We start from the raw sequence: 24,600 nt of genomic DNA on the forward strand, positions 1-24,600 counted from the left end.
CAGAAAAGCTTTGTGATTTGACTTCTCACAATGTCTGATAAGCCAAGAAAAAAAAAGTCTTTCAAATGTATTACATTTCCTTTCAATGTTGTACTTAAACTACTCACTAGAAGACTAGCCTTGTGACATACTGTAGTTAATAAGTTTTCCATGCTGTCAAAAGTAATAATATTAGTGTGCCATTCAGTTAAATTAATTTTGTTTTGTGCACTGGCCTGCATAGACATGAGTGACATTTAGAAATATGATCAGGCAGGAGCTGAGGAGAAGCCAAGTGGCAAAACAGAGGGACATGCAATCATTAAAGCAGAGCAGCCAGCTGCAAGTATTTGTGGGTAGGCAAAGAGTTACAGAAAACCAGGCCATAATTTTCAGCCATGTATGATTCTTTTCACTTATTCCTCCCTTTTTCATTTATTTAAGAAATTCATGTTCTTCTTGTTTAATTAAGAACTTGGTATGTTTGGTATCATGGTCTCTTGTCTGGAAATCAAAGAGTGTGGTTTGGCTAATCTTTGATTTCAGCTGCCTTCAGCCGCAGCGTTTCTCATTTTGCAAGAGGCATCTGATTGTGATGCTTTTAAACTGATGACTGTGGAGTGCCATTTTCTCCTAATAATAGCAGTGTTTTGTCTTTCCATTTTCTCTGTTTTTTAGAAAGCAGTAATTGAAGTACTCTCTCTAATAGTTAAAAATATAGTAAGCAGACTAAAAGGAGGAAGCTGACAGAACCTGGTTTGTTAATTTTTTAATAACATTGGCTGGTTCAAATTTATTGCCCAAATTGCTTTCAAACCAAATTTACCATTATGTTGGGGAATATTACATAGTTATGTCAGTTAAAAGAAATGCAATCCACTTGTTTTTATATATACTGCAATAAGAGGCCAGAGATGTATCACAAATTTGTTTCAAGTAGTGCTGTTCAGAGGGGGCTGGGGGGAAAGAAGGAAAAAGAAGTAGATTTTCTTTCTTTCCAGAGAAAGATCCTAATAGGCCTGTTCCTTTTAAGCAAAGGTAAGTAGTGAGTAGTGCTGGCATAAAAAAGTTGTATCACAAAGAGTCAGAGTAGGACTGTGGTGGGGAAGTGAATCAAAAGGAATATGCAATTAAACCCTTTATTTTTGTCTCTTTCTCACTTATATGGTATAGCATGACTGTATGCCTACAGATACCACCTCCCAATACTTTTAATGAATTCACTTCATTTGAAAGATTATCCTCTGTCTGCCCTAGAACTTCTCCCTTTTAAAACTTGCCTCATGGACCTTTACTTCTATTTCTGTTTTCTCTTCGCCTAATACCAGTCTCTTTTCCATCTCTTCTTTAGCCTGTTGTCACTGCTAATCCCTTTTCTACAGGGTCCAAAGTGAGCCCTCTGGATCTTTGCCTTAAAAATTGGGTTTCTTCCAAGGTCTCGTGCTATAACTGATTTCACATTGCTGCTTGATTTACTTGTTAGATGTCTGGTAACTGCACTTACATTATTGGGGCTTCCTTTTGTGGCCAAGTGTTAGAAGAGAGTGTAATCTATGAAGACTCTTCTAAAAGAAAAAGTTAGTAAAAACAAACAGGAGAGACTTTTGATCAGACATGCTGTACTTCCATTTTGTAAGCCAAAGCACAGACTGATCATAGAGTAAGGAGTCTTGTAGTAGGGTGCTTGTCTGTTCATATTTTATTGGTTTAAAATACTTTCTTTAAAGTGCAGTAGGTACAATCAAGAAGATGGGTCTGTCTTTTCTCCAAAGGCTTTTAGCAGCATGTTTACTTCCAGCTTGGCTGCTGTGTTGGTGGGCATGAAATTCTTTCAAACAACAAAAGTATTACTCTGCTTGTCAGGTTAATGGTATAGTTGTTAAAACCCCTAGGTTTATATTGACTGAATGTATAGATAACATTTTGCAAGTCTGAAACAGGTACTTCTGCAATAAGCCTTTTGCCTGAAAGGGTTGAGAGAGCTCTGCCTCTCGTATCCATCCTCTCTTGGTACATTATCCCAAAAGTAGTGCACAGACTTTGGGGTACAGTGGTACTTAGTGTGCATATATATTCATGTGATAGTCTCCCAAGTGCCATAAGGGCTGACATGTGAGCTCCAGCTTTTCTTATCTTTCCCTGCTGCAACATCTATATCTAGCCTGCTTCTGCAAACTGAGTTCCAGGTGCTTCTTGCTCACTTCCCTCTTCTTTGCCTAATTGTGGCAGAATCTTCCTCGTATTTTGTCTGGCCCTGATTTGCAAATATAGGGGGAAAATATTCTTTCTTGATTATATCTATTGCAGGTTTGAATTTTTCTGCTTTGTTCTTTTACCATGTATTCAGCAAAAATTCATTGCCTTTGGAACTAGTAATGTCAAACAGCTGTGGTAGCAATAAAATTTCATGTTTAAAGAAAAAAAAAACTGGCTTGCTGAGAACCCTTATTGCCCTTCCCCAGTGTGATCCCTGTTTACTTTATGGGTATGGAGGAGCAATGCTTTCCTAATTCTAGATCCCAGCTATGTATATAGCTTTCTAATTCTGCCCACTTGCTACTGTGGCTTAATTGAAGTTGGGACCAGTCTATGTCATCAATTTCTACATCCATGTGGTTCTGTCACTAGTATCGTTGTGCCACTTTTTGAGGCTTATTGTATTCATGTCTATATGCCAAGGAAAGAAATTAGTTGGATTTGAGATCTCCATGTTCAGACAGCATGTGGTGGCCTTAAAATTGTCTGAAGTTCATCAGGGTGGGAACTGTAATTAAAGATTCTGTCATTGCAGTTTACCTGGGTTTCCTTAATTTGAAAGACACTAATTTAGCTCATAACCCACATTTATGCTGTCCCTGTTTTCTCCACAGAGTTTTAAAAGATTCACTATACAGTGAACACATTACAAGCTTTCATTGTACATATTGATTAGGGTAAGATGGTATTATTTGGGATCTGTGTCCATAAATCGCATCATATTGTGTTTCTCTCAGGTTTATGCAAATATTCACAATCAAAACCAGGTACCAAAGTTGGAAACCCACCTCACTTCGTTTATATTCTTCCTATACTGTTTTTGAGTCTTACATCCAATTAAGGAAAAGCATATGGTGCTGTGGCTTATTATTTTGGTATTGTTTTACTAAGAGAACTGCAAGCATCAACTTTCTCATATCTTCCACAAAAAATGTAGAGAATGTTTATATTAATGAGATAGATATGTCTGTTAGAGATTCTGCAGTACAAATGAGAGTAATCTGCATAAAAAGCATTTTTCTGTAGCTCATTAGAAGAGTGTACTGTCAAGGCAAACATGATTACTAATAGGAAAAGCACAGAACAGGCAGGAGCCACTTAAGAGTCATCTCTAAAAGGTCCAGGTTCTCAACAGAACTTCAAATAGCCTTTCCTACGTTGATGAAGTGTTAGCAGCACTGTCTCTGTCATTTGTGTTCTGCTCCATTGCATCCTCTTTAAAAGTAATGAAGTTAGGAAGTTGCTTAGATGGAGAGAATCTTTTGATTGGTGTATAAGCATTATACATGAATAGGTTAATGACTATGAACCTCCCAGCTGGAAGTTTCTAACACTAACTTACAGTTTCCATCAGAGATCAAAGTAATTTACTAACATAAATTATTTATACACTGGGCTGAAAGAAATTAATAATAACAATAAGGCATCTCCATGGGATAATCACCATACCAGCAGCACTCATCTGCACCGTGTAGCCCTGCAGGGGTTTGTAATTATCTCCTGAAAACCACACCTCTCGTGATTGGGTTCTTTTGCTTCATTGCAGTGCTGCCACTTCCAGTGTTTTGCCTGACAAATACTTTTTGAATTAATTAAAAAAAAAAAAAAAGCATGGCAGTCATGCAAAGAGAAAAGGTTACAAGTACAAGAAGTTTTGTAGAAATGCAGTTGATAAAGATTTTCATACCAACAGGAAAAGTACTAAACTTGATTCTGGAGGCATTTAATGAGGTGCCTACGTTTTTTCTTCAGGTTATTCACTGGAATTAGCCCATCATCTGCTGCCATTTCCCATGGCTTCCTGGTGATTTATGGAAAACTGGTTGTTTGCGTATGCTGCCTTCTTTGTGTTTCCTGCAGCTAAAATTACATTAAAAGATGCTAAAAAAGCATTAAAAGCCCTCTTAAAATTAATCTTCTGTATAGCAATTGCAATATTTGCACAGAAGCATAACATGATTACAAATGGGGAAATGCTGGTGAGAGGTGATGGTCTCCGTGGCAATAGCTGTTGAGTGTGAAGTACTTCCTTCAGCTACTGCTGACACACTCAGATTTGAAGCAACAATCCTAACACTATTTTATGCTTTCTAAACCCACTCTTGTCTCAACACAAGATTACGAAAAAAAATTTGTTTGGTGGCTTTTTTTCTAAAAAATCAAAGATCGAAACAAACAAAAGCTAAAAAAGTTCTTATAAATATCCACTGAAAGGAACAATTAGAAGCATGGTATTGATTTAAAGGGGGACAGAAGTTCCTATGCTGCTACAAGTAAAGCTCTGCCTAATGAATCTAGAGACAAGGCAGAGCCCGTGAATACTGGGTAATACATAGGTACAAAGATCTCAAAAATGAAGGGACTAAAATAAGCTTTCATATATACCTTGTTTTAGTCTTCTCAGAGCCCTATGAATCCACAGACGAATTTAAGCCAACTCTGCAATGTAATAGAGCAGTGACTGCCGAGAACACCAGGTGGCTGGGTGGCCTGTAATCATGATAACACAGATCAATGAGCAATTGATTTCTTTTGTTCTGAACAACCTGCAAGTGATAGATCAACTTCACTGTTATCCTATCCAATATGGACTTGAAAAACCAAATGTCAGGTGAACAGGAGCATGTTTTGCTGTCACTGTGCTGTTTGAAGCTCAGCAAAAGCCAGGCCTGAGCTATGCAGATTGCATGGCTGAAATCTGTGTTTTCATGATCTGTGCTGGATGTAGGACACTATATGCAGTCAGGGAGGAATAGTAAATTCTTTCGTGGCAGTGCAGTCCATGTACTGAAAGACATCTAGGGTTGTTCTAGATATGAGTAAATTTATTTATATCTGTTAGTCCTTTTGAACAAGGTAATTACATCATTCTAGCCCTTCTGAGTCAGATAGAGGTCACTTCCTACAACTACTCACTTTGCAACCTGAAGAGTCCTAATCTGCTTACATGTTCCTTCTGCAGCAGCTGTCATATCCTTGCTTATTCCTGCTGCTTTTCTTGGAATCTGTCCCAATTGTACCATATCCTTTTGAGTTGAGGAGGACACCGTGAGTTTTCAAGACACTGGCACAAGTGCATTCTGACAGCATTTTTATACAATACACACATTTAGCATCACCAGCTATTTTGTTTGTTCTGTCTGAGCATTTCTTAACTACCTGTAACTATGCTTGTTCTTTATGTTTCCAGACCACTGGTGATCGCTGAGATGCTGTTTGGCAGAGAACTATCTATTAATATCCCTGGAGTTCAGTCCCAACTTGAAATAATCAGTTTAGAATCTGTCATTTTATAGGTAAAGTCCTTTGCAATGGACTGTCTATTCTGTAGGAAATATCCACTACATCCGTGAGAATGTGAGTGAGCTGCTCTCAGTTGTGTCTAAGAAAACACTGGAAGCAAAGAGACGCGATCATAGAAATGTACTTTATACTCTACTGTCAGAATAGATTGTGGAAGTAGACATTTACCATAAGAACTAATGCCTTTGAAAGAGAAACAAGGCTGCCTGAAATTCTATATTGGTCTGCTTGCTGTAAAGCTCATCCTTGTCTCAAGAACATCCTTGTTAGCCCCCATAGAGATATTGTGGGCCTTGAAGGAAAGGAGGAAAGCAGCTTGGATCATCCAACTCATCATTTCTAAGCAATATCTTCCCTCTCTCATCTGCAAGTTCCTATCTCTTATACATCCTTTTAAAACAAACTTCTTGCAATTCTGAACATCATTCGGCTTTTCCCTCTTTGCCAGGACTGTTAGGAAAATATTAACCGATGAATAGCAAACGCCTGCATTTGGCAGGGTCTCAGATGATGAGCTGGAAGGCAAAACCAAATCCTTCCAGCTATTCCTTATGTGAGGAGGGATGTACTGTTTCATGGTCTCTATCTGCCTTTTTTTTTCTCTCTCTCCTGGCAGATAGGAGACAAGTCTTTTTTCATACTGAATATTTTGTACTTTGTGAGCTTTTTATACTTTTTGCTTTTGTGATAAATTGTGAGGAGAAAGATCCATTACTGTTTCACAGGAAACAGCCTAGTAGCCGTGTGTGCATGTTTCTTAACAGATTTCCACTGAAACACAGTCTGGAGAAAACAAAAAAAATCCTGGCTTAGTTTAAAGAGTAAATAGTATTTGTGGGACGCCTATTGTCACGGATGAAATGGTGAGAATTATTACTTAGTTTCTGGCCAGTGCATATCTTGTCATTTGGTTCTATACAGATTAGTTGCTGCAACAGACTTGAGGTTATCAAGGATTTAATCTGGAAAATTTGTGGTCATTTTCTCAATACTGTTCTTTGAATGTTTTCTTTAGCAGTACAAGTCAGAGATATAATCCTGCTAATTTTTTTGCGGGGCTTTCAAAATTGTACTTTTTGAAAGGTAAAAAAAAACCATTAAAGTAAAACATCATGTCTTGTTTGCTTTCACAGCAAGAAAAGCTGGGTGATATCTGCTTCTCCCTCCGTTATGTGCCTACTGCTGGCAAACTGACTGTTGTCATTCTGGAAGCGAAGAACCTGAAGAAGATGGATGTCGGTGGACTATCAGGTACGTGTGTGAAAATCTGCTTCAAGATTATGCAGGCTTGTAAAGGCAGAAAATCAACCAGTTTTCTGTTGGAGGTCTCTTGGTAAGGCTCTTGCTCCCTGTCTGAAAGATATGGTTTGTGTTTCCTTGAAAGGGCATGACTGAGTATATCAGAACCAATTCCAGCTTAAGAAAAAAAATCACGAGACATTGCATTCCACTCTAAGACAAGGTCTGAAGTGTTACGCAATCAGATGACAGTGCAAGCTCTCTGTACTTTCCTTCTTTCCTGTTGCCTAGAGATAAATACAGACTATTCAGGCAAGAGAAAAAAAATCTGGCTACGATTCCTATTGTCTGTTTAATGTCACAAAATACGAGCATTTCACTGCAATGTTGCAGATAACAGGTAATAGAGGAACTCACCACAGGTTGCCATGCTGACTGCTGTTTGAGTTGCTAGGAAGATTGTGCGTCTGAAGGGCTCAGGTGTGATTGCTTACACGTGCAGAGTTAGAGGTGCTCTGCATTTGCATGCACACCAGAAATCAAAATGACAGTGTTGCGTGTGGCAGGTGGTGAGGTTGATACACCCAACGTGCTCAGTACCTGCCAACAGCCCTGGTAGCCTTTCCGTGGGGAGAGGCTGTGCACGCTGTGTGTGACAGGGTGTGTGCCACCTCTGAGGGATGCTGCAGTCAGCACACGTGGCACCTGGGCTGTGTCCCAGCGACCCGGTGCAGCTCCCTGTAGGTTTCTGTTCTCTTCTGCGTCTGGAATTTGGACACAAGTTGCTGTCTAAATTGCCAATTAGTTGAGACCAAATTAAATAACAAGGTGTTTTATAAGGTGAGGTCTTTCCAGGAGAATTCCGGTTTGTATGCCTTCTGTTTAGAAGAAACAGTTGCTGCCCACCAATGAGAATGAAGCTATTTCCAGCACAGTTCTGGGACTGAAAACTTTTACAGCTGCCACTAACACATAGATGATGTAATTGCTCATTTTGATTTGCCAAGTGACGAGGAAAAAAAAAGTTGTTTGCTCTTATTTTTTATAATCTTAGCACAAGGTAATAGCTATATGCAAAATAGACAGAAATGGGAACTTTCTAAAAGCAACCCGTGAAGGTTTTATTTACTACTCTTGATGAATAATAAGTAGAGAACTTTCCCATAGTGAGGGGAAACAAAGTTTTCTATCAATAACAAGTTGTTTTTTGTTTTTTGCTTTGCATCTAAAGTCGTCCACTGCACAGCAATAGACATAAAAGTAAAGGACATACCAGTGTTGTTGTCATTACTCAATAAACTCTAGCCTTTTCTTGTCCACAATGGACACTAGAATAAGACACACCACTAATAGTTTCCCTAATGCTCATAGTGAACAAATTGCAAATTAATGTTCATAACACATTTACTCCTAATGGTTTCCTAATGAAAGATTAGATTCTCATAATGACAAAATGTGGGGATTTTTGACTGAGGGTTAGCTCTGCCGGCCAGAGCATCTATATTCTTTTCCAAACTTTGTGAGAAATGTGATGGATAAGGCGTTCTCAGCATATAAGAAATGAAAAAGAGGGGCAGGGGAAGCACTAATGAACTGAAGAGCTTCAACAAACTTCAGATGGAAAATATAGTACATTGTGTTGGAAGTAACTATGAGGAAATGAATGGACTTAATCTTCTCTGTGTTCTGAGGCACATAGAGGACATTTAAATTTCTAGGGAAAGAGAGGTTTTGTTCTGCTTTTTTAGGGCCATGCCAAACCTGAAACATCATGTTCTCTTGGAGACAAACAAACCCAATGGGATACCATAGTTGTAGCAGGAATTCAAAAGTCACTGACAGTGATAAGTGGCAGTTAGTATGGTATTCCTGAGGCAGTAATTATAGATTAAATGATGTTGGTTTAAAGTAGATCCAGTATCTTTCACCAGGGAATTTATCTTTTGAATAAATTATGCAGGAACAACTTTGGAAATCAAGCTGAGATTCTGTTGTCATTATTCACACTAAATAATACCTACTCTCTAAGTGCTAGTGAAGGTGAGAGGATTTTATCTTGATTAGCAAGTATTCCCCCCCTAGTTTTGTTACTTTCTCTAGATACTAAAATGGCTTTTCATATTATAAAACTGAAAATTTGGCATGACAGTGGAGGTGGGAGAAGGTTAATGATCAAATGGGAACTCAAACTGAATGTTACCTATATATTCAACACAGCATTAACAACAGGTGAAAATGCTGTATTTGACACAAATGGGGGTAACAAATCTTAGCAGTTTGTCAAAAACAGGCAAAAAATACTATTTTTGTTGTTGTTTTGAGTTTGGGATAGATCCTGTAGTTATTCTTTCCTGGTTTTGATGAGATGATGGGAAAGCAGAATGCAGACGTTTGGGAAGGGTTCTGCTTTTCTCTTGCACCCATCCTTTATGCCTCTGTGAAGTTTACCTGCCTCACCTAGAGAAGGAGCACGGCCCTGGTTCCTGCAGAGAGAGCACTGACAAGCATTCACAGCACAGTGGTGGACAGTTTTGTGGCTTCCTTCTGGCTGTTTCTCTCCACACCTCAAGTATTACTGCTGCTAGTAAATATCTGCCATACCTTTGCACCTCAGTGATGTGGGATGTTTCAGCATTTATGGTATCTTTAGTCCCAGTACAAAGAACCAGTCACTGTGACTCAGCAGTCATCTGAACTTCTACTGCTCTATATAAATTCATTAAATCCATAATTGTGGTCAATTGGGCTTAAATACATGCTTGATTTTCTTTTAATATGTATATGTATGTTATGAGGACAGAGAGAGCCCTGTTATGAAAGTACCCAAAGAAAGAGAAATTGAAGTATATTGAGAGCACTGCCTTTCCTAGCATTTTTACAGGGCCTCAGCTGGTAAACCTTAATTCTCCTAGTCAGCATCTATATCATACTTAATGGTTACTACAGATGTTAAAATGACATTATAAAAGCATTTATCACCAGCATTTTTCATACATTCCGTTAGCAGTCAGAAGCCAAACATTAATTACTTTGGAAATAGACAATAAAAGACCACAAATTAATCATAAAATTCATTAGACTTACTGTAACAAAACCATATCACACATCTGAGCAATAAACTCCTAGGTCTTAACTTCAACGTCAGGCTGTGACTAGAGCAAACCTTGGCTCAAACACTGAAACTATTTAGCTTGAGCTCATCAAATCACTGCAACAAGTGGAAATTTTTACTTCTGGTGAGCAAAGGCCTCTGGCAAGCAGTTATGCATATTCTAAAATGGCATTGTAATTATTTAAATTATATTCAGATGCATTGCTAATGAGTCTGACATCTGGAAGGTGATGTGTAGGAATTAAGGAAACAAAGCAATTATTTTTGTTTATCTGAACTTGGTGGTCTTGGGTGGCTTTATAAGCCTACTTCACCAAAAACATCTATGAGATTTAGAAGCTTAGATTCTTACAGGGAATTTAAACTCCCAAGTTACTCTGTTGGTTTGGTTTTGTTTTAATTTCATTTAGGTGATTTGCAGAACTAGAAGATTTCAAAACCAGATTATGGTTTAATCTCTCCAAACAGTCCTTAGAGACATAATCCAGCTAATTCCTTGATAAAGGCACAATGCAGCTCACCAATGCCATTCAGTTCACAATGGTTTTCTGTTAGTTATGGTCCTTTAATTAGGTTTATGATCCCTTTGGCTCCAGAAAAAGGAATTATCTGCAGCTATGAGATATTCATTTAAATCAAAGTAATACTGATTTCATATACAGATTGTAATAAGTATGAAACTTTATTCTAAATTCATTTTAATTGTATTTGTAGTTGTAACTTTAGCTTAATATTTAAAGTGAATTTGATTGTGTAACCCTCAGGGCACTTGAGTAGTAGCTAAGTATGGTCTGTGGGATAAATACGGTGCTTCTTTTTACTGCATAGGAAAAATTGAAAAATGTTACACACATTTGTATAAGTAATTCTATAGATTTCCATTTATTTAGCCATACCCTTCATTTGTATTCAGTTTTGTTCCTAACATAAAATAAAAACTTTCATTTAAACTTCCATCTGCTTTCCTGCTTTGACTAAGCCAATAATTAAAATAAATTACCCGGATACCTTTAGTGGGAAAAGCATTTTTTTCCCACTAAACCTTCAGGAGTGGCTAGGGCTGGCTCTTAAACAGACTGTTGTTACAAGATGGTTGGCCACTCAGGCCCTTCAGCTTAAGTGCCTTATTTTGGTTTTGATTTTGTTTTTTTTAAGAACTTCAGTGGCTCTGTATATTATGGTGAAATAGTGGCTTATATAAAGAAGTCACCTTTTAGTAGCTGATAGTAAGTGTAAGCCTTAACACATCTTGTCGTCTTTTCAGGATTAATTTGAGTATGGTTTATTCCTTCTAAAAATCTTTGAAAGCTAATGTGCTTTTGTTCTCTTTGGATTATTTTAGTATGCTTAGCTTTTAGTGAATATATTTACCAGGAATGTATTCTAGAAGCGAGCAGTACGCCCTCCCCTTATGTCCTCGGCCCTGCTGCCTCTCACCACTCCCCAGTTTCAATTGGGAGTAGATGCCCCAGCTGGCATGGGCTCGGGTATTGCCTTAGGAGCAGTTGCCAAGTAACAGATACTGTAGCAGACCCTAAATTGTACTATTTAGTGCAAATTAATGCTTAGAAAGAACTGCAAGGAGAATAGGATTGTCATTGGATCCATGTGCTCTTCCTTCTGCAGAAAGCTGCAGATACAGTTGTGAAAAGAAAGCAGCCCATAATCGGGCCCATTATGTGTGGAAGCTAATCTCAGTATTTATGAGTTATAAATAGAAAATACACAGCACCCCTCTTTATCTGCCAAGTAAATACTCTGAACTATCTCTGGGGACCAAATGGTTCTATGGCAGGAATACAGCTAGTTTTCTACAATTTGAAAGATTACATTCAATTTCAAAAGGCTTGATTCAATGTCTTAGAAAAGAATTGAGAAATTAAAAATTATTTAGAGACCAGCTCTTTGAAGACCATGTGAATGCTCATTATGCAGTCAGAGCATTCACTTTAATAACTTCATGAAAACATAAGAAACCTTAAAAGCTGGCTAACACAAGTGCAATATTATGGGAAAATTACCATTAATGTCATGTTCTTGGTATAAGCCCTATTGAAAGCATAACTCAGCAAGTATTAAGGAAAACAGCCTTATTAAAAGATGAAAGTAAAAATAAACAACAAACCACCACCACCACAGCTGTATTTTCAACTAACCTAATCCTAAGGAATCCAGCAGAGATCAGTACCAACAAATATCTTAAGATCTCTGCTTAGTGTAGAGGATTTCTGCATCATCTAACATCTCAGTCTCTCCCCTACACCAGCAGAGCATCCAACAGCAGATGGCTGCAGCAGTGCATCTCTCATGCTTGCAAAGTTGTCACACAGCATTGCACTAAATTCATTCTGGGTTCCTACAGTGGTGATGGTGTCAGTCAGCAAATCTCCATCACATTAAAACCTTTCTCTCCTGCCTGAAAGAACGTTCTTTTTGGTGGCACCTTCTGTAACAGTGGGAAATAGGTGGGGGGTTGCCTGAAGTGGTCCTTCCTCAATAGTTAATTAATGTGCTAGGGAGTTGTTTCTTCTACTCCCAACTCAAGCCTTTGACATCAAGCTGTCTTCTTCCTCAATTGAAAAGCTGAAGAAGGAAGTGCTAAAATCGACATATGTTCTAAGGTGCTATGTATTCATCATAGAAGCTATGTTATAGGATAGGCAGACTTGTATTTCAAGACATTTTGGAAAGTCTTAAGTAATTGTCCGTTTTGTAGCGAGTCCACGATTTCCACTGCATCATGTGCTACAGCTATTGCACACAACAATATATTGCATTAGATGAACAGTCAAATTTGTTGGTTCACACAAAGAAGCAGAGTGAAATTGTTCTACTTCTTTTTCCTGCGCTTAAAATGAGGAAAACAAGACCATGCTTTCTGATTGTCAAAGAAGTTGTACTAAACCTGTGGGCATTGCTGAGAAACCTTAGGGCAATCACTGTGCTGAAAAAGTGCCTTGGCTCAATAGCTGTATGAATAGCTTCTTGATTTGAGAAAGGAAAGGTTATTTCATGTAGACACTGACCAAAGTACAGGTGGTCAGCACCCAGCTGGCTGGACTCTCTCACTCAATAGTTATCATTTTCTGGCATTTATATTGATTTCCTCCCACTTTCCTTCCCCAAAACAAAGAATATGAAGACTTCTTATTATTTTATTTGAATAGGCACGTCTCAACAATGCATTTTGTGTTTGTATGCCTGTTTCTTCCTGATTAAATTATAGTAAGTTTTTATTTGGTTGTGCAGTCCCAAAGCAAGTGTAAAGATGTGTCCTAATCATCTCATTTTCATATAAGTAATTAATGCTTTAGGTTTTCAAGTTCCTCAAGAATTTCATAGCAATGTGAGTGGCTGTAAAATGGATGTAGAAAAACTGTAGATAAATTCTAGAATCTTCAGGGGAATAAGTCCGTTCTCTTACAAGTAAATTTAATTTTTTTTTACTTTCTACAAAAGCCTACATCTTTTTTTTAATGGGTTTTAAGAAAAAAATAGAAACTAAAAAAGAAAATATATTTTTTGTCTTTATAAATACCTTTTAGATAAGTACATAAATGTGCAAAGAAAGTAAGGAAAGTATAAATGAGGCTATTTCCTTTTCACAACAGTGCAAAGTCATACAGGTTTTTAAGACAGCATGATGAGCGTTTTGTTAACACTATTGTTGCAATTGAGATTTGATGAAGTTTCTGTTGCTGTCTGGAGAACTAGAAACAGTTTTTAGGTTTTTATGTTACTTTAAATCCCACATGCATCTTTTATTTGTTTAATCCCATGTGGGTACAAAAATTATTAGTTTGTGGATGCTTGTTACAGCCCTCCTGCCTCTGTTTCCAGTGTGTAACTCCTTTGTGTGCACATGCCAATGGAAAGAAACATTTCACAAATTAGACCCTTGATCCCAGATTTCTCCTGAAAGGAGCAGGGGATGTATGCTAAGAAAGGAACTGCACATTTCCTCTAGTACACTGCTGAAAACGTCTGTGACAATGGAGAAAGCATGTGCTTCAGCATAAGAAGAGAGATAAGAAAACAGGTGTTTGTAGTTCTTGGATTATATCATTACTTTGCATAAATCCTTTATGGGTCATAGCTGTTCAAATCTGCTCACACATTTGGCAAGTGAAACTCTCCAATTGCAGCTGCAACGTATTATTTGGCAGAAGGAAAAGGAATTCTTCCCCTTGCCAATTCTAAAGTTTATTTTCCAAAACCTTTCTAACTAAAGGTGGAAGTCAAGTCTTGCCCTCTCTTCTATTGATGCAGTTCCCCAAAAAGGTCCCATTACCCATCTTTAGTTAACAGAAGAGATGTACAATCTTGTTGCTGAGATTGGGATGCCAACATTGTTTTTCTCATTGTGCCTTTTGTCTCTCTGAATAGAGTGATATGAATCTCAAGGGGTTCTCTTTCCAAATATTTTATTCCTCACTCCCACTTCCATGATGCTATCAATGAGGTAGGAAAGAAAGCATTTGAGCCTTGTCTTTTCCCTTCCAGGACAGGCCATGCTGCTTTAGAGCCACTTTGTTCTGTTTGAGACAGTCATGGGGTGGGGGGGCCAGTTTGATTAACTGGGGATTACCTGCCAAGGTGAAAAAGCAAAGCCCAGAAATGCCACTTACCCCCATTAAAGAAGGAATTATGTGGGGGGAAGTGAAGATTACCTGGGTTTTATTCCTGGCTATTGTTTTTGTCCATTTGTTCATTAGCTGTGAACAGTCCCTTCTTCATGAGGATCACCTTTAGCATGATTAACATGTATGTGTCACTTCTGTGAAATCTGCAGATGTCATGAAGGGGGAAGATAAGGCTGGGTATGAGTGAGGGATCTACACAATTAACCCCTTTATTTAGATACTGATTTAAGACAGCTAAGGTGCTAAATAATTATTTTACAAAGCTGAAGAGATGAATCTGGTCCTTTTTTTAACTCTCTTAACATTATAATTCGTTTTGAAGCCAAAACAGGGTTTTTTCCCTGTTATACCAGCCTTGTTGATAAGATGGAGCCAGGTGTGTTTCTTTCAACCCACACACCTATCACCAACATAATAAAATAGTAAAACTGGAAATATGGAGGGAACAACTCCTGGCATTTTGTGGTTATTAGTGCACTGATTCTAGTCCTCTCAAGTTTATGAAGTCATCTTTTTTCTGTCATCTTGATGAATATGCTATTGCTCATTCCTCACATGAATGCCTTTCATTTTGCTGAGCTGTCTTCAAATTTACAAATAGTAACATTTTTTACTCCATTTAAATCAAAGTAATTTCTGTGTAGGGGCTTCTTGCTGCATCCCATCAAATCAGATGTTAATGAAATAATTACTGAATAATAAAGTATATAACTCAAGGAGAGACAAAACTGAAGGCGAGATAACATGTATCTAGCATATGTACGGACAGACAAAACCTTCTTGATTTGATGGCAAACTTTAAATTTTATGAAATACAATTGACCAATGTAGAATGGATAACATATAGAAATTTTCTTACCAAATGTGCCTAAAAAGAAATATGTTGTAAAGAATCCTATCCACTGCAAAGTTCCTCTGTTTTCTACCTCTTTTGTGAAAGCAGAACACAAGATTTATAAGATCTGATTCTGTGAACCTCACAATATAATCTCTCATGTCTGAGTTTGTAAAAAATCAAACAGAGATACACATCATAATCATGCATGATCTAATAGAAGCTATGCATGATCTTATAGTAGGCAGATCCAAATTTTAATTCGTGTCCTGTAAGTATGAGCATTTTGGGATCCAAATGTAATCTCTGCAGCTCACAGCAGCATCTTTGTAGGAACAGCTTCAAGTCAGAAAAGTAAGGGGTTCTGTTTAATCTCAGCTATCAAGCCAAATTCATGGGATCTCCTTCTCCAGATTCCCAGTGGTGTCACAGAACATTTACATACACAGGTCTGCAGGTTAAATCCACCTTTCCAGTGAAGTGAATATGATCATGTCCTGATTGAACCCTAGTTAGAAAAAAGCATCTTAAATTTTTTTTGAGCCCCTTCAGAAATCTCTGCAGTATAGCTGGCTCCAGGGCCAGTCTCATTCCAGCACTGTTGAGAGGGGATGCATTCCTGCAGTAAGTCCCAGGAAGCAGAGTTGAAGTACTCAGCTGTATCGGTTGCTTCCCATCAGCAAACCATCACATGCTTATCAACATCTGAGGGATGCTAAAAGTAGCGATTATGAGAGCTTGCAACAAAATGGGTTTTTGAAGTTCAGAAGCCCTGACTATGTGGGATGTGAAGAAATGCTTATGTAAGGATGTGACAGCATCAGCAAGTCTTGTGCTGCAAATTGTTTCAGCTGGTTGGAAGCTAAGTTAATTCAGGCTGCTCCCTCGTGGATAAAAAAATAGAGGGGCAAAATATTTAATTTAAAACAAGTGCATGCTATTTAGAAATAAAACGTTTGGGATCTAGAAAGCTGTGGGAGCAAAGCTGTTTCTGAGAGAGGTTTCACTGGGGCTAAGCAATCTTAAAGAGTGTTGAGTCAAGCTGCTTCCTAGATGGTGGTGGAAATTGGGGACTGGGTCAGATGTTCCTGGAGATCATTTGTAGTGCCCCACTGTGGAGGAACATCTAATTCAGGAAGTTACTGGATTCTGCTCAGCAAACCAGTATTTGATAAGAAAAATCTTTTCATCTGCTGCTCTGCTCAGTTTTTGTGTCTGGTAGTCCCTGTGGCACAGCAATGTGGCACATTGAGTTCTTTGACATGAATTAGTCAAGAAATAGACTCAAGTATGAGATAGATGTTGCTTTTGTCTATTCTGGGGATTGATTGCATCTCTTTGATCAAGGTTTTATTTCTTCACACAACAAAATGAAGTAGTATAAGAGAATCCACAAGAAAGCATTGAGATTCGTTTATAAATGAAATTACTCAGACAAGCACATCTTTCTCATACACCAATGCACACTTTCCTTTGTGTAACTAATACATCTGTCATATTATGAAATATCTACTGCTGTAGAGCCTAGGTATTATGGTCCTCATCTTCAGGTTCCTTGAGGTAGTTGAGGATATTACTTGATTGCTTTTCAGCCTTGAGGGAAGTTCTGCACTGGTGGAATGTTCTATTACATTAAGAGTCTGCAAAAGCCCAAGGCCAGCAGTAGTCCTCTGGTAATTTCAAATACAGTTTTGTGAGCAATGGGATGATAAGGCATAATTTTCATTAATTTCAGAGTGTGACTAGGTATTCTGATGTCTAATAAAATATATACCACAATTAAAACTTTTTTCCACAGTTTGAACATCCAAAGTAATTCTTTCACATTTTTTGGTGTGTAATTAGAGGTGTCTATTTTTTGGTGTGTAATAAGAGGTGAGACCATCTTAGAGCTTTCACCTCATACAGGGATACTTAGTAGGCTTTCTGTATTCCATCTGGCTGCCTGCTTTCAGAAAACTTACAGGAATTTAAAGTCATCAAGAGGCCTTTGATCCTGGTCAATATGCTAAAAAAGTATGGAAAGGGGCAGTCAGTCACCAGGCCGGTAATTGCACTCAAAGAAGACAAAATTATTACCTACACTGTGTTTCCTTGGGAACTAAGGAAAAAATGTATTTTATTTCATTGCAAATCCAGTGACAAACATGCTTTGATTCATATTTAAATCTATTCTCATTGTCTTGCTGTGTGGTGGGTTTTCATTTCCTTTTTGACCTCTCTATAAAGGAAATGAATTTTATTTTTTTTTAATCTAGATAGCTGCTCCAATCATTTAAATGATCTAAATCACTCCATTACTTCCTCTCCCCACTCTGAATATCTTAAGCTATATCCTGATTTTAGAAATCAGCTTTTGTCTGTGTTGGCTGCCAACATCTTGGTCTCCAAACATTTTATTGTTGTGCAAGGTTTGCTTTATGCAGAGCATTTGCAGGATAGCCCTTTGGCTGTTCTTGTTTACATTCTGCTTGCTATATTTTCTCTTTGTTCACAATTCCAGTGCACTTGAATCCTGATAGGTTAAATGGAAGAGAAGACAGGCATCAGACAGTTGGTGCCTGACCCATCCAGCACACGCCTCCTGCTTTCAGAACAGCCCAGTCATTTTTCACTGGTACTTTGAGGTGTATTCAAATCTGCCTTGGCATCTGTCCAGCCCGGCATAATATCAAGCAGAGAACATCCTGTCTGAGACAACAGATTGTTAGTTCAATTATATTCCTGAAATTGAGTTAAAATTCCGTGAAAGAGGCTTCAAAATTGAAGGATCCTATGGGAATATTGTGGAGGTTTTTGTTCATTTGACTTATAGCAGTCAGGCATTCTAAATGAGATGCATTGTATAAGTGCATGTTCTGTGTGTTTTTTATGGCTGTTTATGTTGTATTTGATAACATAGTGAAGTAAATTGATAGCAATGCCATCTATAGATAAAACAAAGGTCTTCTGCTAAGCTTGATAAGGAAAGTGGAGGAGCTTGGACTTCTTGTCCAAAATACTGTTAACAAATTTTTATTATAACCAGAGAGAAGAACTCTGAGCTGCTTCCAAATATGATTAATGACAATTCCTCATTAATAGTGATCAAAATTTATGTTACTGACCAGGGTCTCTGAAGTATGACATGGTAATTAAATAGTCCTTCAATATCTTTGGCTCAGACTCAGTTACAAGCACTCAGGATTGCTGCTGGTCTTACTGGATTGAGAAGTCTATTTTTCTAATCAGGGTTGTGTCTGGCATATTGAAAAGACTGGTAGCCTTGCTGTAACTCATTTCAGTCAATTTTTTTTAGTCGAGGGAAGGTGGTGCAGTTTTTCTGGCAGAGATCCAAGCATCCATATGGTACAATAGTGTTCTGTATTAATTCTTATGTTGTTTCAATGAAAGATAGCATTCTGGTCAGATGCAAAACATTCATGCCCAGTTTTGTATTTTTACCCTTGTTTTTCTCTATTGATTTTTTTATTTATTCTCAGAAGCACAAAGGCCAGCTTCTCCATCTGCCAGTTTTATCTCTCCCCATATACTGAGTTTTTATTTTTCTCCTTGTTTCTCAAATTGCACACATCTGAAGAACTAAAAACCGGCTGTAATATATGGAGTTAGATTCTGCCATTTCACAATATTCCAATAAGGCATATTTTCAGATTGTCCAATGGATTTCCAGTAGGTGAATTTTCTGTTTTATTATGTAAAGTGTGATAGAACTCAGGTTTTGGATGTTTTAATACTTTTTTGTTTAAGCATTTCATGGCCACATAATAAAGCCTTTGGCTCTTTCTGGAGTGCTCTGTGTTCATTGGATGTTTTGTCTGCTTGTGCATAAATGAATGTCACCTTTTTGCTCCTAGGAAACAAGACACATTACCTATCGCTGTCTGTGCGTTTTATTTCTTGTCAACAATTTCTGTGTGAATTTTATATGGGGGTCTTAAACTAGTTTGATTAGCATATATTCCTAGGTGATCTGCAAGCCATAGTAAAGAGAAAAAAATGCAGCAATTAGTGTCTCACAAACTAATCAGAAGAAATAAGGTATAGAAGAAACAGTATATCACTTAATGACTTAATCATATTTGCATGATTAAGATACTGGGCAAGATGAGAAAAATCCCTAAATAATGACAGTGAAAAGTATTTAAGAGAAATTGCATGTGAGCTACCAGGAAGGCAAAAATTTGGGGTTCATAAAAGATGCAGAGAGTTGCCGTCTATGCATCACTGAAGACTGAGCACAGTAACAGTCACATCACAGTTTAGACACTGTCACATGAAACACAAACCGTTGTAGAAAAGCACACACTAAATCCACATACAGTTTGCCTTTTCAGCTCCAAGGTCCCCCTGCAGTAAACTGAAGCATTAAAGTTGGTGCAACTGCGTATTTTCAAACTTTTCAAAACAGCATATGCTGGTATCAGACCTCCAGTTCTAGGATTGTAGCCATGAAGCTCAATAGATAACATAATAAGCAATTAAAGGCAAAGAAGGGCAAGACAGGACTTAGAAAACAAGCAAAAACTTCTGCTATTATTTTTATTTCAAATAAGGACAGTTCATTAATTTAAACTCTGGTGGGTGACAGGACTTCAGCTTAGCTGTGTATTTTTTAAAAACTCATCCATAATTAGGTTTTAAAATGCATTTTAAACTATGCTTTTATTAACTTTTCCTGGTTCAGTCAGAAAGACCAAATTTTCAGTGAATCAGCAGTTCAGGGCCAAGTTTTAATAAATTGAAAGGCATAAGGTTGGTGTCTCAGTTATACCTAAAGTACTTTGCACAGCTCTGACAGCACAGAAAAGCTGTTAATGTATTTTTCAATGAATTAGAGGACTTACATTCAAAAAATAGTTTCTAATATTCAAGGCTTAATAGGTATTTTAGGGCTTAAGTTAATGCTTGCCTGAGTCTCTTGGATATGCAGTTAATAGGAAGATGAGAGAGGGCATGGGAATTTAACCCTCTGTCAAGTGACTTGAATAAGCAAATTTAAAAAAGAGGACTCAGAAGAAGAATGTGCATATTGCTTATTCTCTTGAGTTCTTTCATCCAAATGCTGATTCTGAGATGTCAACGAACCATATGATAAAAATATTTTAAGGAGAGTTTAGACTAGTAAGTACACTTCAGTTTCTAAGGTATAACAAAAGGAAAAACTCTTTTTGTCTGAGAAGTACCTCTAGCATTTCTCAGGGAGTCTCTAGATGTTAGCATTCCAAATGGCTCTGCAGATTGAGTTCCGTGAGGCAATGGAGATATGGGTGGCCTGGAAATGTGACTAATTTAGTAGTAGTTTCTGCTCTGAATCTTTGAAGAAATCTTACTTTCTGGCTCCCACTTTGGACTATGTTTTGTGGGTGGGCTTTAACTCAGAACTTCCTAACATAAAATGCTTGTATGATCCCTGAGAAATGAAACCTTGTAGATTCAAGACCTTTCTCTGTCCCCATCCACCTTAGTGTCCCAACCAGTGCTTTGCAAAGTCAAGACATATCCTTTCAGATGCCCTTGTCCTGGGTACCTTCTTACTTCCTTGTGTGTAGATTTGAGAAAAGGATTTAATTTCCTGGTCACTGGCCAAGACTATACCCTGGTAAGATAGGAAATGCTCAGAGAAGGTGGAGTATTAAATTATCTCATATTGAGTAGAAATAGGACTGGGTTTACTGCTTTCCTGGTGCATGTTCTACTTTTAAAAACCTAGTCTTCAGAATGACCTTCTCCGTTTGCAGGGACAGCTACTTTTTTTGCCAAGGATGCAAAGGCTGTTCTCTGTGCAGAGCTCAGTCACCACCTCTCAGTTTGTCTCTGCTAAGGATAAGCTGAGCCAGCCATTGTGCATTCCAGATGTAAGCTACAGTGCATTTTTCCATATCCCTAAATATTTAGGAGAGTGAGGGCACCTCCACATGAACATATTCTGTGGGAGATGCAGTGGTGTGTTGCTGGACACTTAAGAAAAATAGTTTCCAGAAAACACTTTACAGCTATGTTCTCTCCCATGTACATGTAACATCCTTCTACATTTACTCTTTTTGGTACCCAGAGTTTGCCAGTGTTATTCTGCATGCTATTTTGAGCCTTAAAGTTAACTCTCTGCAGATTTTTGGTACCTTTGGACATATGTAAAGGTCTTGGGCTAAGTTTGACCTTGGAGAGCATTTCTTTCTGCCTTTATTTGCACTCTTATTTCCAGTGTGGAACAGGACTGCCCCCTGTTGTATAGAGCCAATGTCCAACTTAGAGGGACTTTTTTTGTGCTCATGTAGCAGTAGTAACAATAGTAAGTCTTGACTTTCCTTGTTTTTACCTCCTTTTTTCATCTGTGCTCTGATCCCTTTATTTCCTGAGACTGTTGCGTATTACTTGTGTCATGGCTCTGCTTAAGATCTCCAGTCAGTTTGATCATGCTCATATCCTGAAAAACTTAGTAATAAAAGCCACATAGCAGAAATCTAAATATTCTTTCTTCATGCCATCACCTGAGCATGAATCAGGAATATAGTGGGCAAGCAGGAAATGGTAAGTATTCCTTATCAAATGCATAGAGGCAAATATTTTCTCAGGGAGGTTAAGTTGCTTACAATCACTGCTAGCAGCATGGAAGTCTGGAGAACCAGTAGCCAACACAGTTTAAAAACTCACAGCTGAAATTTTGATATTTGCAGAAATTGAGGTACACAATTCCCCAGTTCAGATTTGAAACAGAATTTTTTTCAGCTTATCCTTCATACTCAGTCTCACTGACTGAATGGAGGAGCATCTGTAGATTTCAAAGAAAATTATGGTACATCTGTAGCTGAAACTGTCTCAAATTTCCATTGAATCAGATAATTCTTATCAGATATGCTTGAAGATGATAAGAGGATCAATGCTGTCAGCAAGTTCAAAGCAGCATGAAAATACAGTTTGATGAAAAGCAGCTTCATTGTAATGCAAAAACCAGCACCCCAGCCATTCCTGTAGTGCATGTGTTAGAGTGATTTGAATACAGGATTCCTGATACAGTAATTTCTGCCATATGACACCCAAAATGATCACCTGTAGAGTAAATGGACCTGCTCATCATGCAGGTCTTTGTAGAGATAATGCATACACCTGTTTGGAAGATGTAATAGTTGTGGTTGAAATACCAGGTCTGAAACATAAGGTTTAGGATGGATGGTTAAGCTTTAAAATCACTTGGAAGCAGCTGATTTTAAGTTGCCATGGCAAAGGATCTTCAGACAATGAGAAGCTTTTACATTAATATCTTTGTAAGCCTTGTTGTGATAGAATTGTCTCTGAAGAGCAGTCTCTTTCTTGCTCCTGCTGACACGCACAGTTATAAAATCATCAAGTAATTATATAGTGCTGTAATGACTTTTTGCATTTCTTCTCTGTGAGTTTTGCCACTGATTTGTAGATTCCCTTTCTGTTAGATTTTTATAATAGGGAACTGAATTATTCAACATTTCGTTATCAAAAAATTTTCAAGGTATCCCCTATGTTTGCAAAAGATACTAAGGTATGGAAATGATGATGGTTTACCATTGTGTTAGTCTGTTAATTTTGAACAATAGTGGAGTAAAATTTGTCTAAATAAAAACACTTTTCTTTGACAACTTAGTTGATTCGGGCTTTTTTTGTATTTTCTGGCTAACATGGCTAAAGTTTTTTGGAGCATGTATTTTGCAGTTAGGTTCCATCATCCTCTTATCTTCCTCCTCAGTGGCCAAAATATAGGTCTGAAAAAGCGTGTCCTGTCTGAGCTCAGTGTGAGGTAGGAGCCTTGCTGGTAGAGGAAAATTGCAGAGATTTTTGCAGGGACTTTGCTTCAATTCTGGGAGGAGAGAGCATAGTGTCCACTCTTCTCAAGACAGCTTGGACTTGCCCTGGTTGTTGCTGGTTCACTTTCAGTGTTTCTCTCCTGCCAAACAGGAGCTGATCAGGGGTCTGTTTCAGTGGTTAGCCAGCCCTGGTTGGTCACTCACGTGCACATGGAGTCTCAACACACAGAAAACCAAAGGCCAGAATTTGTATTCGTGTTAAGCTGCACAGCAGCTCCCAGCTGATGCAGATGGTGCTGGCAGCACATTCAGTGTCAGGGGCTGGGAACCAGAGATACCAGTCTCTTCACTGCCACTCGCTACCTGGGGGTTTGGGTGCTTTGGAGGCACGCTTTCTAAGATGTCACTTTTCCTGCCAGCTGCAGAGACAAGATGCAAAAGAGGAGGTTTACAGGAGGGGAGTTTTCCAAGGAGGACTTTGAGGAAGCCAGCACTGAAGCTCTGACATTCATTCCCAATGGCGCTTTGTCATACTAAAATTTAATGGGCTTCAGGACATAAAGTGAGATGTATTTGTTCTGACACACTTTTAATTAAGGTTTTTATCAAATTCTTTTTCCTTTATTTTTTATTTTACATTGGCCATTCCTTCTTTGGGATTCTGCAGGTCTGAAAAGCTTTCAGAAAGGGCTTCAATTGCAGCCTTTCAATGTGATTATTAGCTGTGTATTACATGGGAATGAAGCTGGTTCTTTTAAGTTAGCACAGTATAAACACTTCACACTCTCAGCTGCTATGCTAATGCTCAGGACTGGGATCCACATTACAATACATTGTCTCCAATCTCTGTACTGCAGCACACACTATTTACTCAGTTTAGTGGCAGCTGCAGCACACAAATAATTGGGGCCTGAAAAGCCTCTATGGTATCATTAATTTAGCACTAGATTTTAGTCTTAGGAGGAACCTAAATGCCAATAACAACATACAAACATTTAAAGACAAACTGATTGGATTACATAAATGGACTGATCAGATTAATCTCAAATCCATATATTTTTAAACAGGTATTATTAGTTATGCAGAACATGGAGTCAGCTGATGTGAGTGTGTGGAGGAGAATCTTTGTACGTCAGTCCAAGTTGTTAGCTGTTAACTGTTTGAAATCAGCCAAAATATTTAAGCTGAGTAAAATGAATGATACAGGAAGTCTTTAGAGATTAATGATATATTTGAAGGTCCCTTAAATAAAATAGCCCAAAGTTACAAAAAAAGGCAAAATTATGCTGGGAGAAGATTTAGTAATAAGTTGGGGGAGATCTGAAGTTAAGGATACTGAGTAGTGGGTGGGGATAAGCTTATTTTATGTAACAAGATAATTTAAAAAGTGAAATACAAAAATATCTGGAAAACTGAAAAATAACTGCATTGCAGCTTTCACATGTTCACAGCTCT

General features: G+C 37.9%; 1 protein-coding gene across 6 annotated transcripts in view; it reads left to right on the forward strand.

Annotated features, from left to right (window-relative positions):
* The window catches only part of SYT1 (synaptotagmin 1), a 333,238-nt gene that overhangs the window by 276,580 nt on the left and 32,058 nt on the right, over nucleotides 1-24,600 (forward strand). For all 6 annotated transcript variants that reach the window (XM_014888619.2, XM_088164987.1, XM_088164986.1 and 3 more), the window contains one exon: nucleotides 6,672-6,789. In XM_014888619.2, coding sequence (XP_014744105.1) covers nucleotides 6,672-6,789 — 118 coding nt within the window. The remainder of the gene's footprint in view (nucleotides 1-6,671; nucleotides 6,790-24,600) is intronic.

This window comes from Sturnus vulgaris, chromosome 5 (assembly GCF_052056855.1).
Source record: "Sturnus vulgaris isolate bStuVul1 chromosome 5, bStuVul1.hap1, whole genome shotgun sequence".
In the NCBI taxonomy this organism is placed as follows: Eukaryota; Metazoa; Chordata; class Aves; order Passeriformes; family Sturnidae; genus Sturnus; species Sturnus vulgaris.